The sequence below is a fragment of the Terrapene carolina genome, unplaced genomic scaffold (assembly GCF_002925995.2).
Source record: "Terrapene carolina triunguis isolate 2854851 unplaced genomic scaffold, T_m_triunguis-2.0 Scaffold210, whole genome shotgun sequence".
Classification (NCBI taxonomy): domain Eukaryota; kingdom Metazoa; phylum Chordata; order Testudines; family Emydidae; genus Terrapene; species Terrapene triunguis.
Genome location: NW_020664561.1, coordinates 11,614,598 through 11,634,013, shown reverse-complemented (window position 1 = coordinate 11,634,013; position 19,416 = coordinate 11,614,598). Strand labels below are relative to the sequence as shown.

General features: G+C 47.5%; 1 protein-coding gene across 5 annotated transcripts in view; it reads right to left on the bottom strand.

Annotated features, from left to right (window-relative positions):
- Nucleotides 1-4,973: 4,973 nt before the first annotated feature.
- The window catches only part of LOC112105868 (ras-specific guanine nucleotide-releasing factor RalGPS1), a 294,309-nt gene continuing 279,866 nt past the window's right edge, over nt 4,974-19,416 (bottom strand). For all 5 annotated transcript variants that reach the window (XM_026655681.1, XM_026655680.1, XM_029912319.1 and 2 more), the window contains 2 exons: nt 9,073-9,164; nt 4,974-5,760 (listed from right to left, as the gene is read on the bottom strand). In XM_026655681.1, coding sequence (XP_026511466.1) covers nt 5,731-5,760; nt 9,073-9,164 — 122 coding nt within the window. In that variant the 3' untranslated portion in view covers nt 4,974-5,730. The remainder of the gene's footprint in view (nt 5,761-9,072; nt 9,165-19,416) is intronic.

Here is a 19,416-nt window from a genome sequence, read left to right as displayed (position 1 = left end):
AATCAAGTGTACAGAAGAAACTGAATGTTTATGTTACTCCTGGCTGTTTGAGGAAAAGCTCCAGCAATTAGCCACCATGGTCTGATCTGCAAAAGCCTCCATCTCATAGTGGCATTTTTTTATAGTAATAGTCCTTGAGAAAAATCCTCAACTCTGTTCTGTAACATGCATGGCTAGACTCAAAACTCTGCTTTCTTCACCTTGGGCTAATCCTTTCAATTGTCACTGAAGAACCCTTTAAGGTTGATCATTTATGTGCTAGGTTATGCTTTTCCTTTCAAACATCTGAAGTTAAAAACACCGCAGAGGAAATGCTCTGTTTTCTATCATAATGTCTTAGAGGAAAATGAATATTCTATTGTATGTGGCTTTCATTGCTTAAAAAAAACCTCAACCTGTGAAAGCTTATTAATTAATTTCTCCATCCAAAGCTATGTGCTTCAAAGCTTAATGCTTCAAAGCTCACAAATCTCTTGTAGGCAAACTTAGTTTTCACTAGATGGTATGACACCAGAAATAGAACAAACAACCCCTGCACAAATGAGCTTAAAGTACTTCAAGAAAAGCTACAATATACAGTTTGTCCAGTTTTTTTTTTTTTAATTTTCTCCTTTATATTTTTTCTAAATTAACAAAAAGGTTGCTAGGTATAGTCCTTTCACATTTGTACAGTAGAGTGTTTCAAAGGAATAAAAAGGAAGAGAGAATCCTCATTTTTAGTTAGGGGAACTAAAGTTCACAAACACTAGAAATTACTCAGAATGCCCTCTGATCCTTATTTATTCTTGTTGCTTTTTTTCCCCTCTTAGGCTTGACATTCCAAATGTTTCATATTTTAAAGAAAAATTGTTACAAGATGGTTTAGACAGTTCTGATAAAAGCTGCAGACAAATCTGTCAATGGCTGCTTCTGCTAAAAAAAATTACCAAACCTAGAAAAACAGTTTAGTAACTTAAATCATATCTATCTTACACAGACCAAAATTGACTAATTCCTTCTGTTAGAAAAGTAAAAATGTTGGGAAAGAGGGTACACACTACAGAAATCAGGGAAAGTAATTCGGTCCAGTGGTTGCTATTGTATTTTCAGCTCTAGAACAACAGAACTGGATTTCAAACTGACAATAAGGCACTGACCAGTCTCTCTCAGATCCAAGTGTCTGCCTCCCCACAAAAGTTTGGATGATGACCAGAAAGAAGTTCAGTTGTACCCACTGAAGAAGTTCAGCATTCACTTATACAGATTCCTTCAATAACAACTCTCCCAAACACCAAATCTATTTACTTTAGACACAAGCCATTTTTAGGGAAAGGCAAAGGAAAAAAAGAAAGGGTCGGTATTTAAATAACAACGCTTTTAAAAGTTGACCTCATAGCAAGAATAAACAACTCATTGGTGTGATTTAGTAGCAGGTCTAGTGTTTTGAAGCTTAGAGCAGGCAGTATATTAAAATGGCTGTGAAAAGATTAGGACTTCTAATGCTTGTGAATGAAAATACCAGAGGAGGAGAATGCAGAAAAATGCCACTGCAGGAGCCAGAAAAACATCACCACCCAATTTTCCTTTTATCAAAAGGCCCACAGTGCCTTAGCAACACAAAGCTACATTTACTTCTGTTGGAAGGGAAAGCATCTTCCAGTTGACAACCTGCCTTCATTTCTCATTAACAGTGGAAGAGTATGTTCTTCTAAAAATTTAATTGCAAATAAGCGCACTTAAAATGTGGCAAGGAAACTAGCATTAAACTACAAAGTTAACGTCAATCAAAAAAAATAAACTGATGCAACTGTGTTGCATTCTTTTGTGTTTCCTTGATAGTTTGTTTCTTATATGTTTTCATTTTCAGTAGTAAATGTTCTGCTAGCAGCAACAATGTTGCTGCAAATTCTTCTATAATACATCTGAGTTCTGAGAGGGAAAGTTAACAAATAGTCAATTCCCCAAAAGGGCCACATGAGAGAGTGCAGAATTGAGGAAGTGAAGATCGCCCTGCCACGATTTTCAGCATAGTGAGCTTTTTCCTTTTCAGAACTTACAGAAGTGGTATCTGCTTGTTAGAATCTTGGAAAAGTTCCTTGTAGGAGAGGTTAAAAGTTGGGTATTAAAACCAGGTGGTACATACTTAACTCAAATGCACATTGAATCAGAGTTACTTGGGCAATGTTTCAACAGCATTTTCCACAAGAAATGGTTAGTAAAATGAAGCACATGCCTAGATTAACTCAAATTGTACAGATCCCATTTTGTAAAATCAATTGTGACTAACATTAGCTCTTTAAGAACACTGAAATGGAAGGCATTTGATTAAATGTAGCAGAAGTTATAAAGAAATAGCATTAAGTTAGAAAGCTAACATTAAGTTAGCATTTAGTACTTCAATTTACGATAGCCAGAGATGTATTAGAAGTGCACTACATTTAGTATCACCACAACTAATTCTCTAAACTGGGTGGATTCTCTGTTGGTGTTTAAACTAAAAATCTTATAGGAAGTGAACTGTGAAAAAAGTGGCTTTGTAGTATACCAGTCAGCAGATGATCAACATTTACATATAACCCAGCCAGGAAGATCTACTCTGAACTATTTTTGTCCACATTCCTGTAATAATGGATCTTTTGTTCTACAAGACATCTCAAGAGACCTCTTTCAACTAAAGATATAAATACAACAAAATAAAGTTATGAACGTTAGCTGCAAAATTTCAACAGCTACTGAAAGTAAAAACTAAAGAAAAACATTGCAAGATAAACCAAAGACAAACACAATCAACTGGCTGACATTCTGGATAGTGCATCCTTACCTATCTGGTTGCTGTATTGTTTTCCCATTACTACTTTAAACGTTTTGTTTAACTACTACTTTTTACAGAGAGGTGGATTACTGTGCTCTTCATAGTTGATTTGAGTTGTCATTCAATTTAAGCTTTCTGTGACAGGTTTCCTCTCAGGAGAGAAAAAAAAATCATTTTTCCCTAATAATCTTCCAATTCAAAAGATGTAAAGTCTTAATTCCAGTAATCCTTCAGATTGTCACAAACACTAATACGGGATAAAACAGAACTAGATATTGAACTTCTGGTACTAAGTATCTAAAATTTTTTTCATTAATCATTGTTTCTCTTATTACTCTTGCTAAACATTTTAAGAGGCTTCTTTTTTCAACAGTTCTCCCACGAAAAATGAGATATTTGAGGCTAGAAAAATAAAGATCAAAATGATATATGATGTCTAAATAGGCAGAGAGCAGCTACAGGCAACAGTTCATCTAATGATGACTATTGACAAGGGCTCAGCACTGCTTTCCCCATCTTACTCTATGTACCATAAAAACAGAAGAAAAGATCTGGATAAATTCAAAGAACAAAAACAACACCTTCTGACCCGACTCTGTCTTTAGCAAAGCTGTGTGATGTCAGGCTGTGGCTCCCAGTTTCATGTTTCCTCTCACTAACATAAGAATAGATATAGTTAACCTGCAATGCAGCTAAATTAGCTTATTAAAAAAAATCCAAAATCCACAGGGTTACCATACACAATGCTTAAAAAAAGTACACACATTTTGTTAAAAACACTTTTGAGAAGAAACACACACTAAGTAATTTTAAAAATGCAAAACAAAAACGAAAGCTGTGCAAAATCTATTACAGTAATACTGTTGGCTATGAAGATGTTGTCTCTGCTATACACCCAACATGGGTTAAGTGATGTTTGAACTGAAAAGCGATTCGTCACGAGCAACCTCCTTTCAGGATATACTACTTCAGGATCAGAACTGATTATTCACTCTCCACAGAAAAAGATATACAAAGTGATACCAAATTGTGTAAGTGTGACACAGAAGTGTGCATCTACTATATCCTCTTTATACTAAAAACAGATTTCACAGAGTAACATTTGGAAACGCCCCAACTTTCCACCTCTCTCCTCCCCAAGAATGGTTCTCTCTTTATGCTAGTTTGTTCTCTCAATAGGGACAGCAACCTTCCTCCTCTGCCTCATCAGTCACAAACTAATGATTTCTGTTAAGAAAATGCAATATTGATTCTGGGAACTTTAATGTGTGAAACTCTATCCCCTTACCCCGATTTAATAAATGAAGTGTACATTACCAAACAAATTACCACCTCTGGAATTTTTTTTTTTTTTTTTTTTATTTTAAGATTATCAAGAGAACTCATTACCTCAGACTACTGGATAGTTTTAGAAAGTCTAGGGGTCCACCTGTAAGCTTATTTACTGCTTTTGAATTACAATCTCAGTGGAATATCTACCATTTTTTCAAGAAGTTTTCCTGGACACTATTGGAATTTCTTCCATATTTATAAAGATCAATGTTCCGAATGTTAAATAGGGCTTTGTGTACAAGAGACTATAATTAAGTAACTTAAAAGAACCCAAAATAAGGCATGAATGAAAATTTAATGCATAGAACACAGCAAATTTGTCCTCCAGTTTGGGATTTTAAATTTTTTGAGGAAGTACGTTTAGTGACAAAGAATTACTCATATATAGGAAAAAGGTTTTGATTATCTAGTCCACCCTATTTTTCTTTCCTAGATTAAACTTCTCTAGGAATTGCAAATATAGTTCGAGCTCCTAAATCTTGAACAATACAGATAATTAAAACCATTTTTTTCAAAATGAAAATATGGAAACTCTGACATTGTGTCTCTCAAACACTGTAAAAAAGAGGTCTTATAAAACTGATACTCTGAAGCATTTTACCCTGAGAGAGGGTCTTCTGCTTTTCCCTCCCTTTAACTGTACCTAGGGGAACATCCTTCCAGAGAAGTAAAACATCTCTGTGAGCTATATCCAGTGTTTGTTGTGTAGTGGAACCATCACATGGAGGAAAGTAACCAGTGTAGAAACACAATGGGAAGGAAACACTCAGTTCTGACCTGATGACACCTCACAGCTCCCACTTAAAAAACCCAAAACAGACTATTCTTCAACTAGGAACTAGACAAGCATGTATCACGATCCTGCTTACAAGAAAAAGTGTGCTGTACACACACTCAGCCTTTGTGCCACTGGCAGGAAGTAAGGTTCCTATACAGTACTAAGGTTACCAAGTTTAGTACTTAAAACAAACAAACAAAACAAAACAAAAAAATGTTGCATTTGTTACAGCTCTCATAGTCTAGGTCTGAGAAAATTAATGATGCTCCAGATCAAGTGAGCCTGAGAGAAGCTCCAATTGAAGGCTGCTAGTATAGTCTAAACACCATCCCTAGAATGTGTAAGTACCGCTATATCCTTAGTCTAAACCCAGCTGTTGATGCAACCCTTAAGAAATATGGTTATACCCTTTTTAAAGAATACTAAAAAGGTGGTTTCCCCCCCCCCCCAAAATTAGTATAAAGTTAAAAGAAATGCAAATTAGCTACAACCTATTTAACCCAAGCACAGCACCGCCATAAGTTTCACACACACTATTTGGTGTTGCATGTTGGTTTTCCTTTCACTCTTTAAGGCAGTGGTTTCCACAGGTCAGTTCAGAAAATATTAAGAAGCATGGTCCATGGCAGTTCATGTTGCAACTCCATTTTTCACTCAAGGGAATCCATTCCCCAAACTGTTAGTACTCCAGCGTTTAGAGATTGAGCCTTTAGGTTCTGTTCTGGCTCAGAAATAAATGTATAGCTGGCACGCTTTCTTCAGGACGTCATGCTCAAATTATGAGAAACAGTTCATCAAATTGTTCTCTTTCATGTTTTGAATTAGCTTTTTACTCAAAAGACATCAAGTTGGCAGGAACCTAAAACAAAAACACAAGTAACAGCTGATTTTTATTTTGAGAATTGGCTTTCCATATTTCATCTTTTCAGAACCCACCTCTTGCAAGTTTAAAATGTTCAGTTTACCTCTCCCCTCTACAAAAAAAAGGGTAAATACAAGCAGTCAAGCAGCACTAGAGTAACTACAACTATAGGAAACATATATACAGAGAAGGCAGACATTAGATTGCAGTATGGTTTATAAAATGTGTTATAACATGATTTGGCTCTGGTCTATATCTACAGGTGAATTATGACATAATGTAGTTTGGCCACAATTGAGAGTTTAACATTTATTAAAGTTAACAAGCCTATTGAAGACAGATGCAAGGCCTTCACAGCTGAAGGTCCCAGTTTATGGAATTCCAATGAACAGAGACTAGGATAAGGCCAAGTCTTGCCATGTTCATGGAATATGCAAATCTCATATCTTTGTGAAGGCATTCCCCAAATAATGGAGAGGAAGAAGTGCACAGCAGTGTTCTTCATCATTCTTTAATGGCTAGAAAACGGGAAGTGCTGACAACACTGCTCCTATAAAGAAGAGGAAATGCTAATATACTCCAGGAGCAGATCTAGAACAATCAGCTTGTTGTATGTGAGGAAGTCATATTTTGCCAGCACTTTTAGAGTGCTGTCATTCCTCATCTGCACTGTGGTTGAGGAATAAATCTTATTCCCCAAGAGATCCAGCTGCTTAATGTCCTTACCCTTTGATATGTATCTAGAAGCTTCAGTGTAGTGAGATCTCACATCAGCTGGAGAGTCAATCTGAGAGCCCAAGGTCAGACAAGTAAAAATATTCAAAACCTTTTTTAATGACCTGATATAGAGGGATAGTTTGTCTATTTCAGAGTCGGAAGAATGAATCTGGGGATAACCAAAGACTCCTTGTCAGTTTCATGGTACCCTTGCTTAAAAGGGATCTCCACAAATCTGAGGTACTTGGTCTACAGAATAATGAAGACCCTGTGAGCTTTCTTGGGACCAGACTAAGTCCTAGGTTGAAGCTCTCTGCAAGGGGTCACAATAAGTCCGGGAAGGGAAATCAGTTCACGAAGAGATCATAGATTCATCTGCAAAAGGTGAGATTCGAAGTGTTTCAAGGTCACTAGTCATCTCAAACTCATCCTCTTCCATTACTGACCCCTCAAAATGAGTGTGTTTACACAGCAAAAAGTTAGGACAGGCCTCCCACCACTGACAGTGCCAAACTTTAATACTGCACTTGGTTTACTGGACCTGAAAAGCCTACTTCCTAAGTAAGTGTTTGAGGTGGCCATCCTGATATTTATACGGGTGACTAGAGAAGACAAGGTAGATTGAACACCTGTCAGGATTGTGACCTTTTCCTAGGCACCAGTAGCACTGAATAAGAGTGTCTATAACAGACATAACTGCATTATATGTAGCTTATGGCTCAAAGCTAAGCTCTCATCAGTGTGCCCCCCAGCTTGGGTAGTCAGATTTGTACTAGCTCAACTTGAGCAACCACACTAAAAATAGCAGCACGGGCAGAGGCATGGGCTAGCCACCCAAGCTCACACTCAGGTGCTTCTTTATGCTTTTTAGCAATATAAGCAACACAAAATTTGATTAAAGGTTATATTGGGTAGCCAATACCTAACAAAAATGACACTAGGGCTGTCAAGCGATTAAAAAAAGTAATCGCGATTAATCGTGCGATTAATCACACAGCTAAACAATAATAGAATACCATTTATTTAAATATTTTTGGATGTTTTCTACATTTTCAAATATATTGGTTTCAATTACAACAAAATTTTAGAGTAAGCAAGTCCACTCAGTGTGAGTCTGCAAGTGCACTCAGTTCTACTGCTCAGTTCTACTGCTGCCCGTTTCGTTTACAATGTCACCTGAAAGTGAGCACAAGCATTCTCATGGCACTGTTGTAGCTAGGGTCGCAAGGTATTTATGTGCCAGATGTGCTAAAGGTTCATATGTCCCTTCATGCTTCAACCACCATTCCAGAGGACATGCGTCCATGCTGATGACTGGTTCTGCTCAACAACAATTCAAAGCAGTACGGACCGATGCATGTTCATTTTCATTATCTGAGTCAGATACCACCAGCAGAATGTTGATTTTCTTTTTTGGTGGTTCTGTAGTTTCCGCATCAGAGTGTTGCTCTTTTAAGACTTCTGAAAGCATGCTTCACACCTCGTCTCAGATTTTGGAAGGCACTTCAGATTCTTAAACCTTGGGTCGAGTGCTGTAGCTATCTTTAGAAATCTCACATTGGTGCCTTCTTTGCATTTTGTCAAATCTGCAGTGAAAGTGTTCTTAAAATGAACAACATGTGCTGGGTCGTCATTTGAGACTGCTATAACATGAAATATATGGTAGAATGCGGGTAAAACAGAGCAGGGGCATACAATTCTTCCCCAAGGAGTTCAGTCACAAATTTAATGAACACATTTTTTTTTTTTTAAGAAGCATCATCAGCATGGAAGCATGTCCTCTGGAATGGTGGCCAAAGAACGAAGGGGCATACAAATGTTTAGCATATCTGGGATACAAATACCTTGCAATGCTGGCTACAAAAGTGCCATGCAAATTCCTGTTCTCACTTTTTGGTGACATTGTAAATAAGAGGGCAGCATTATCTCCCATAAATGTAAACAAACTTGTTTGTCTAAGTGATTGGCTGAACAAGAAGTAGGACTGAGTATACACTTTGATTTCAATTACAACACAGAATACAATATATATGAAAATGTAGAAAAACATCCAAAATATTTAATAAATTTCAATTGGTATTCTATTGTTTAACAGTGCGATTAAAACTGCAATTAATTGTGATTAATTTTTTTTAGTTAAACTGCGTGAGTTAACTGTGATTAATTGACAGCCCTAAATGACACTACACAGAATTTTGCAATACTGATTCTAAACACTACTACAGCTTACAATAGTGATACTACCAGTAAGGTGTTCTGAATTATTACTTTATAATAGCCTAGTATGTTGCTTTTAAAAAAATAAAGATATGTAAGGGTATATTATGCATAAAACCCTGTCAACATGTTACAAGTATTAAGATATCCCTTTCTCCTCCAAATTGCCCAGTTGCTTCATTTGATCCTTATAAAGGCTTAAATCTTTGTTTGTGAACACAATCTTTATGTTACCTCCAAGTTGTGTGTATTGGTAGGAGTATCTTGTTTTGCATAAAAACTGACCGACTAGTACTCCATTTTCTTTCACAAATAGTTACCAATGCCAAGTTCCGATCAGCAGCTCTCAATTCCTTTTCACAGTATTGTTCTCACCTGTTGTCTGTTGCTTTGGCAGGCAGCGCTCAGATGTTTGAACCACAGCATTGCATTCATTCTGTTACCAGCTTGAAACTTGTATGAATTTCCTAAAATGACAGAGGTAGGAAAAAAATTGATTAAAAAAATCAGACAAGAACAAATATAGTACTGTACTTCAATTCTACTGAAGTTCAAATAAATAAATAAATAAAACAATAAATTAAACATTATCAAAGAGTGAAAAGACAGAATTCTATTCATATAACTTTAGAACTTGGGTGGTGTGGTTGCAATTTAAACAACAACATTTGACTTCATACAACAGATGTGCTATATTCTGCCAAAAGTTCACAGCCTCCAAACCAATTATTAAGATCAGTGTCAATAAAAAACAAAATAAAACAAAAACAAAAAACCCCCCAAGACCCTGATCCCACCAAATTATTTAGAATGTTGTGACCAAAGTACTTTTTGTCCATGGCACCTGAGACAGATGGGGCAATTTCCTGCGATATCCTGGACAAACCTTACTGAATTAAGTTTAAGTATCTTAGGTGTCCATTACATTAAAAATGCAAATGTTTATATATTATTATGAGGTTGTATATAACATCTCTGGGGGGAAGAGACACGACTAATGTAAACCTGGGAGGCATTATGAGCTTCAAAGACTATTTGAAACAATGAACTTTTAAAGTTAAGTGGGTTTCCCAAGAAACCTCTAGGGACAAGTATATGCAAATGTAACTCCTCTGATTATGCAAAAACCCAGCCTTTTGAAGCTACTAACTGAGAAGAGACCCATTGTCCACTAATGATCTATTTCCAGTTCAAAGATACTGGCTGTATAAAGGGGCGACTAAACTTTTCATGAGTGTGATTGTTCTGAGCTAACAGCTGTTACGAACTTGTGACCATAGAAAAACCCGTTGGTGAGGTTTGTAGAACTGTTCATCTGCCAGAGCCCTTCATGGTATTGGGGTGATTGCTGGTAAGCTTATTAGCATGTGTGAACATTCTTTTATTGTTTTTAATATGTACTCTGTAATGCTTTTACCTTAAGAATAAATGTGCTTTCTCAGAAGGAGCTATGTGGTAACTTAAAGGACAGTTACCTGTTCCGTAACTGGCGTTCTTCGAGATGTGTTGCTCAGGTGTATTCCACTATAGGTGTGCGTGCTCGCCACGTGCACCGGTACCGGAAGTTTTTCCCTTAGCAGTATCCGTAGTGGGGGAGCACCGCTGCGACCCCTGGAGTGGTGCCTGTATATCGCGCCATAAAGGGGGCTGCGTGCTCCCCCCACCCTCAGTTCCTTCTTGCCAGACAACTCCGACAGAGGGGAAGGAGGGCGGGACGTGGAATACACCTGAGCAACACATCTCGAAGAATGCCAGTTACGGAATAGGTAACTGTCCTTTCTTCTTCGAGCGATTGCTCATGTGTATTCCACTAGAGATGACTCCAAGCTATCCCTGAGGGAGGCGGGTAGGAGTTTAAGTGTAAAGATTTAAGGGTTACCCGGGCGGAGCACCGCTCTACCAAACCCGGCGTCATCCCTCGTTTGGGAGACGATCGCATAGTGCGATGAAAAAGTGTGGACAGAGGACCACGTAGCAGCCCTACAGATGTCCTGAATAGGGACATGAGCCACATAGGCCACTGACGAGGCCTGGGCTCTCGTCGAATGAGCCTTCACTATAGGAGGCGGGGGGGACCCCTGCCAGGTCGTAGCAGGTGCGAATGCACGAAGTGATCCAGCGGGAGATCCGCTGGGTGGAGACCGGTCGCCCCCTCATGCGTTCGGCTTAAGCAATAAAAAGCTGGGGGGGACCTCCTAAATGGCCGGGTTCTGTCTACGTAAAAGGCCAGTGCTCTGCGCATGTCTAACATGTGCAGGTGGCATTTCTCATTGGAGGAATGGGGCTTAGGACAGAGGATCGGGAGGAAAATATCCTGATCCATGTGGAAAGCCGAGACTACCTTCAGCAAAAAGGCGGGGTGAGGGCGGATCTGAACCTTGTCCTTATGAAAGACCGTATATGGCGGTTCAGAGGTCAGGGCCCTGAGCTCGGAGACCCGGCGGGCTGAGGTGATAGCCACTAAGAACGCCACCTTCCACGACAGGTGGGACCACGAACACGTGGCTAATGGCTCAAAAGGAGGCCCTGTGAGGCGGGAAAGTACCAGGTTTAGGTCCCAGAGCGGGACTGGGGGTCTGGCGTAAGGGAATGCCCGATCTAACCCTTTCAGAAACCGGGCCGTCATGTGATGTGAAAACACAGACAGGCCCTGCACCGGGGGAGAGAAAGCCGAAATGGCTGCCAGGTGCACCCTGATGGAGGAGGGCGCCAGGCCTTGGGTCCGAAGGGATAGGAGGTAATCAAGGACAAGCTGGATAGACGCGGAAGAGGGAGAAGAACCTCTATCCCTTGCCCACCTAGAGAACCTATACCACTTAGCCAGGTAGGTTTGCCGCGTGGAGGGTTTCCTACTCTCCAGCAGGACCCTTCTCACATCCTCAGAACACCTCCCCTCCTCCTCATTTAACCACGAAGCAGCCATGCTATCAGATGGAGCGTAGCTAGGTTGGGATGGAGGAGGCGACCTTCCTCCTGGGAGAGGAGGTCCGGACATAGCGGCAGTCTGCAAGGAGGGGCCGCTAAGAGTTGCAGCAGGGACCCGTACCAATGCTGACGGGCCCAATCGGGGCTATGCGGATAATCCTTGCCCTGTCTGACTTCACCTTCTGTAGGACCCTGTCTATTAAGGGGAAGGGCGGGAAGGCATACAACAGGGGCCCCGACCATGGGAGCAGGAACGCATCCGATAGCGCCCCGTCGCCCTCTCCCGCTCTGGAGCAGAATCGAGGACACTGTCGATTCTGGGCGGTGGCGAACAGGTCTACCTGGGGAGCACCCACTGTAGGAAGATCCACCTGGCCACCTCCTTGTGCAGGGACTACTCATGCCGTTGGGAGAATACCCTGCTCAGGCGGTCCGCGAGTGTGCTGCTCTTGCCGGGCAGGTAAAAAGCCCGCAGGAGCATATTGTGAGCTATACAGAACTCCCACAGGAGCTGGGCTTCGAGGCATAAGGCCCGGGAACGCGTGCCCCCCTGTTTGTTGACGTAATACATGGTGGTCGTGTTGTCCATGAGGACTCTGACCACCCTCCCGTGTATGTGCTGGCGAAATGCCACGCACGCCAGGCGTATGGGCCTGAGCTCCCTGACATTTATGTCCAGGGTTAGTTCCTCTGGTGACCACATACCCTGGGTCCTGAAATCCCCCACGTGGGCTCCCCAGCCCAGGTCCGAGGCGTCCGACACTAGATCTAGTGAGGGAGGGGGCTCTCGGAAGGGAATACCCTGAAGCATGTTGCTCGGGAGGGACCACCATTGGAGGTCTGCCACCACCCTGGGGGGCACTGTGACCACCTTGTCCAGGCCATCTCTGGCCTGGGAATAGCGGGAGGCCAGCCAGAGCTGAAGGGGCCGCATCCGAAGTCTGGCATGTCTCACCACATAGGTGCAAGCTGCCATGTGGCCTAGGATTTGGAGGCACATCCGTGCCGTGGTTACCGGAAAGGCCATGACCGAGGCAATGAGAGCTTTGAGCGTCTCGAATCTGTCCCGTGGGAGGGAGGCCATGGCTATCCGGGAATCTAATGGGTGATGTTGGCAACTCCCTTATGGAAAGGGAGTGCCACATGCCCCGGTACCGAGGAGGTGAGGACATTGAAGAGAGTATCGGAGGGCTCCTCCATCTCCTCGGCCCGGAGCTCGAGGTTGGCTGCCACCCTCCGAAGTAGCTCTTGATGCGCTTTAAAGTCCTCTTGAGAAGAGGGAGGCGGTAACGCAACCAAATCGCCCTGCGCCGAAGAGGTGGACGGTGCGGTGCCTTCGGCGGCCAACGGCATTGTGGGCTCCACATCCGGGTTCGGTGCCGGAGTCGGTGCCGGGGGTTTGGCACCCATGGCCTGATCCCGGTGCCGGGGAGGCGACGCGGGTTGGCCCTGAGAGGCTCCCGCCACGGAGCGAGGTCCCGGCTGCACAGGTGCCTGAGGCCACGGTGCCCACTGGCACCATTGTCCCTGCCAGGGCAAGGCCTGGAGCAGAGGCGCATCGGGCGCTGGCAGGGCAGGTTGGTCCTGTGGTGCAGCACTGGGAGAGACGGCTGCGCGCCGACGCCAAGGTCCGGGAGGAGCGCACGGTGCTGTAAGAATGGCTGGAGCGGTCTCTATCATGACGGCTCCTGCCCCGAGACTTCAACCTGGAGGAGGTCGAGAGATATATGTCCCTGGACTCCTTGCAGCACCTGTGGCCACAGTGCCTCGGTGCCGGGGACTCTCGGGACTCACCGCGAGCATGGCCCCTGTGACGGCGGGTGCTTGAGTACGAGCGTCAGTGCCGACGGCGTCGTGACCTGTTCCTCTCGGACTCACTGGAATTGGAACGGCGCTGCCTCTTGCCACCTCCTCGACGACGATTGAGACTGGAGGAGTGGGATCCGCTCATCGAAGAGCCCGGATGCGGAGTCGACGTGCGTCGTGGGGCTCTGCTCGGCACCTCAACCCGGGAAGGTGCCTCGACCTCCAACACCTCCGGGGAGGGCTGATGGGCGCCCAAAGGCAGCTTCCCACAGGACCGGGGGCCCGACTGAGGCGGTGCTCCCGGCACCGGAAGCGTTAAGATGTCACGCGCGGCCTGAGCTGCCTCTGGCGTCGAAGGCATGCGTACCGCCGGCGAGGCTCGTGCGGACGGGACTGGACTACTCTGCTCAGCCCGAGTCGGAGGTCTCTGTCCCGGTGGGGATCGCGGGCTGCCCAACTCAGGTCCGGCCTTACCCTTGTTCTTCTGTCGGCGCCACTGAGACTTCCCTTGCTTCTTAGCTGGGGAGTGGTGCCGGGACACTGACGGCGCCTCGCTGCGCACCGAGGACGCGGTACCGGGTGCCGATTCGGAACGGCGCACCGGAGGTGCTTCGCCACGTGCTGAAGACGCGGAGCCCGGCGCGGTGTCAGCTCGACGCGCCGGTGCTGGGGCCAATGCCAACTCCATTAAGAGAGCTCGGAGTCGGATCTCACGCTCCTTTTTCGTCCGAGGCTTGAAGGAGTGGCAGATCTTGCACTTGTCACTAACATGAGACTCGCCCAGACAGGGAAGACACTGATTGTGGGGATCGCTTCTGGGCATGGAGTTGCAACAGGAGTTGCACGACTTGAAACCTGGGCCACGGGGCACGCCCCGAGCCAGGCACTCGCGAAAGAAAGTTCAACAAGGAAAGTTCAGTGAAACTGGATACCACTCAGCTAGAAACACTGTAGCTAAGAGCGGGAGAGTACTAGGTTCAGGTCCCAGAGCGGGACTGGGGGTCTGGCATAAGGGAATGCCCGATGCAGACCTTTCAAAAACCGGGAAGTCATGTGGTGGGAGAATACCGACTGACCATACACCGGAGGGTGGAAAGCTGAAATTGCTGCTAAGTCTACCCTGACCGAGGCGGGCGCCAGCCCTTGGGTCCTAAGGGACAGTAGGTAATCGAGAATGAGCTGGAGCGACGCGGATGAGGGGGAGGAGCCCCTTTCCCTCGTCCACGTGGAGAACCGATACCATTTGGCCAGGTAGGTTCATCGTGTGGAGGGCTTCCTGCTCTCCAGCAGGACTCGCCTAACATCCTCAGAGCACCTCCCCTCTTCCTCGTCTAACCATGGAGCAGCCACGCTGTCAAGTGAAGCGTGGCCAGGTCAGGGTGGAGGAGGGATCCTCCCTCCTGGAGAGGAGATCCGGTCGGAGCGGCAGTCTGCACGGAGGGGCCACTAGAAGTTGTAGGAGGGTCCCATACCAATGTTGATGGGCCCAATCTGGCGCTATCAGGATAACCTGTCTGTCTTTACTTTCTGTAGGACCTGGCCTATCAGGGGGAAGGGCGGGAAGGCATAGAACAGGCAGCCCGACCATGGAATCAGGAACATGTCCGATATCGCTCCTTCGCCCCCTCCTGCCCTGGAACAGAACTGAGGGCAGAGGTGATTCTGGTTGGTGGCGAAAAGATCCACCTGGGGAGTACCCCACTCTAGGAAGAGTTGCCTGGCAACCTCCCTGTGGAGTGACCACTCGCGCGGTTGGGAGAAAATCCTGCTCAGGCAATACGCGAGCCGGGTAGGTGAAAGGCCCTCAAGGAGATGTGGGCTATACAGAACTCCCACAGGTCTAGGGCTTCCTGGCACAAGGCCGAGGACCTCGTGCCCCCTTGCCTGTTGATGTAATACATTGTGGTTGTATTGTCCGTGTCCATGAGGACTCTGACCATCTTCCCCTGCAGATACCGGTGGAAGGCTATACAGGCTAGGCGCACCGCCCTGAGTTCCCTGACATTTATATGTAGGAGCAAGTCTGAGGCCGACCATCTACCCTGAGTCTGGAAGCGCCCCACGTGGGCTCCCCACCCCAGGTCCGAGGCGTCCGACACCAGATGTATCGAGGGAGGGGCCTCTCGGAAGGGAATCCCTTGCAACATGTTGCTTGGGAGGGACCACCACTGCAGATCGGCCAACACCATGGGTGGAAGTGTGACGACCTTGTCCAGGCTGTCCCTGGCTTGGGAGTATTGGGATGCCAACCAAAGTTGAAGGGGCCTCAACCTGAGTCTGGCATGCCGCACCACCGAGGTGCATGCTGCCATATGGCCTAAGAGTTGGAGGCACACTCTTGCCGTCGTCACGGGGAAGGCCGTGACTGAAGCTATGAGACCTTTAAGCATCTCAAACCTGTCTCGGGGGAGAGAGGCCGTGGCCACTACCGAATCTAACAGTGCCCTTATGAAGTGTATGCGCTGAGCTGGGACTAACGTGGACTTGTCTTTGTTTACCACTAGGCCTAGACTGTTGCAAGTGGCCAGGAGGAATTCCACCTGGGCCTGAACCTGGGATCGAGACTTGCCCTTGAGCAACCAGTCGTCCAGGTAGGGAAATATTTGCAGCCCGTTTCACCTGAGGTGGGCTGCCACCACTGCCGTGCATTTGGTAAAAACCCTGGGGGCCGTAGAGGCGCCAAAGGGAAGGACCGTAAACTGGTAGTGGTCCTGCCCCACCAGAAACGGAGGAAGCGCCTGTGACCCTCGAAAATATGGATGTGAAAATACGCATCCTGGAGGTCCAGGGCCGCGAACCAATCTCCCGGGTCTAGGGACGGAATAATAGAGGACAGAGACACCATACGGAACTTGCAACGGACCAGAAACTGGTTGAGATACCAAAGGTCGAGGATGGGCCTGAGCCCGCCTTTCGCCTTCGGGATCAGGAAATACCGGGAGTAAAACCCCTTGCCCTGGAATTCCCGAGGTACCCTCTCCACCGTGCCCAGGGTGAGGAGGCACGCCACCTCCTGGTTTAGAAGGAGGGCATGCTCCGGGTCTCCGGGGTCCTCCCTGGACGGAGGATGGTGGGGAGGGAGCGAGGCGAATTGCAACATGTACCCCTTGGAGATGGTACTGAGGACCCACTGGTTCGACGTTATACGGAACCATTGCACTCTGAAGGCAGGTAAACGGTTGCCAAACACCAACTTTATTAACTGGGGGGCTTCCCAAGCAACAGGCCCGGTGGTCCCCCGCAAAGAGTCAAAAACGCCTCTTCCTCTGCCTCTTGCCCTTCGAGGGGCCCGGTCGTGGAGCTGAACGGGACTGGCGCTGGGATCGACGCCTCTGCTCCCTCGGCCTCTTAGGCGGGGGCTCATATCTGCCCCTAACTGGGGGAGCCGAGGTCTGAGGCCTGGGTTTATCCTTGGGTGCTGGGACATAGAGGCCTAGTGTCTGCAGGGTGGTGCGGGAGTCTTTCATCCCATGCAGACGAGTGTCTGTTTGGTCCGCAAACAGGACTTTCCCGTCGAAGGGCAGGTCCTGCATGAGGGACTGGGATTCTGCGGACAGCCCAGACAGCAAGAGCCACGACACTGTTCGCATGGAAATAGCCGAGGCCATCGAATGGGCCACTGTGTCCGCCGCATCCAAAGCCGCTTGAAGAGCTGCTTTCGCCGCCGCACCCTCGTCGACCCCCGCTTTAAATTCCCTCTTGTCCTTGTCTTGGAGAAGAGGTTTGAATTTCGGCAGAGACCCCCACAAGTTAAAATCATACCGGATCAGCAGCGCTTGGTGGTTCGCCACCCTGAGCTGGAAGCTCGCCGATGAATAAACCTTTTTCCCAAAAGTGTCTAGTCTCCTGGCGTCTTTATCCTTGGGGGTAGGAGTGGGCTGGCCATGTCTCTCATGGTGGTTAACGGATTCCACCACCAGCGAGTTTGGGGTTGGGTGAGTGTACAAGTACTCAAGCCCTTTTGCTGGCACAAAGTACTTCCGCTCCGCCTTCTTAGAAACGGGAGCCAGGGAAGCCGGGGTCTGCCGAAGTCTGGTAGAAATATTGGCTACCCCCTGGTGAAGAGGCAAGGCCACACGGCCCAGTGTCGAGGAGGACAAGACATTAAACAAAGTGTCCGATGGCTCCTCCATCTCCTCAGCCTGGAGCTGGAGATTCAAGGCCACCTGTCTAAGAAGCTCTTGATGAGCCTTAAAGTCCTCCTGAGAGACAGAGGGCGATGCCGCTATAGACTTGTCCGGTGCCGATGAGGCAACCGGTACTACCTCCGGGGCGTCGGGCGGTACCGTCGGCTCAAACCCCGCGTCCGGGCCCGAGTGTGGTGCCGGTGGCTCGGTGCCTGAGGACTGATCTCAGTGCTGAGGCGGGGACGCCGAGTGGACCTGGGGTGCCCCTGCTACAGAATGGGGTCTCGCCGGTGCGGGCGCTTGGGGCCACGGTGCCCATTGGCACCACTGTCCTTGCAATGGTGCCCCTTGCCACTGGCCCGTATGGGGTCCTAGCAGAGCCACTGGCTCTCGAGGGGCAATGCGGCCCGGGGAGGGACGGCTGGGAGCCGAGGCTGAGGTCACCGATGAACACACGGTGCCGTAGAGCGGCTGGACTGGTCCCGGCCTTGTCGGCGCCGACCTCGGGATTTGGACCTCGATGACAACAACATGTATACGTCAGAGGTACAGTCTCTGGAATCCCTCCGGCGACTGTGGCTACGATGCCTCGGTGCCGGTCGGGATGCGCTCTGAGTATGGCGTCTGTCTCGGCGAACACTCGAATGTGAGTGGCGGTGCCGACGGCGTCGAGAGCTACTCCTATCACTCCGACTGGAAGAGGAGCATCGACGCCTTCTATCACGGTGCCTGCGGCCCCTCCAGGCAGTGGAGGCCTCCGGAGACTCGCTCCCAGGCGACCTGGCCGATGGAGTAGAGGTCTGTCGTGGGCTACGGGAAGGCCCCTCGGAACGGGCAGGCATCTCTGCCTCGGATCTGGCTGGAGATAGTTGGTGAGCACCCAATGGCGGTTTCCCTCGGGACCGGGGGCCCAACTCGGGCGGCACAGCCGGCACCGGAATGACGAGGATGTCACACGCTGCCTGTGCTGCCTCCGGCGTCGAGGATATTCTTACCGGAGGAGAGGCACGCGCGGACGGGACCGGACTACTCCACTCCGCACGAGTCGGAGCTCTAGGTCCTGATGGGGATCATGGGCTGCCCAACTCGGGTCCGGCCTCACCCCTATCCTTGTCTTGGCGCCGCTGGGTCTTCCCTTGCTTCTTCGCGGCAGAGCAGTGCCAACTGGTTAATGGGCCCTCGCTTCGCATCGAGGACGCGATGCCCGGGGCCGGGTCAGGTCAGCGCACCGGTGCCAGGGCCAATGCCGACTCCATGAGTAGAGCCCGGAGACGGATATCTCGTTCACGCTTCGTCCGAGGCTTGAACAATTTGCAGATTTTGCAACGCTCACTTACGTGAGTCTCGCCCATACAGCAAAGACACAGAGTGTGGATCACTTCTGGGCATGGAATTGCGACAGGAGTCGCACGACTTGAAGCCTGGGGCACGGGGCATGAACCGAGCCAGGCCGCTAACTAGAGAAACTAACTATGGTCGAAGAATCGTACCACTAAGGCTAGAGGGCTACCGCTAGGCTGGAGCACAAAGTTCCGACGACCTTCACTGGCGGCAAGAAAGAACTGAGGGTGAGGGGAGCACGCAGACCCCCTCAATAGTGCGATATACAGGTGCCACTCCCCCACTATGGATACTGCTAAGGGAAAAACTTCCGGCACCGGTGCACGTGGCAAGCATGCACACCTACTGTGGAATACACCTGAGCAATCACTCGAAGAACAACATGTTAGATAGGTTAGAACGGGGTTCTCAAACCGGGGGTCAGGACCCCTCAGGGGGTCGTGAGGTTATTACATGGGGGGTCGCAAGCTGTCAACCTCCACCCCAAACCCCGCTTTGCCTCCAGCATTTATAATGGTGT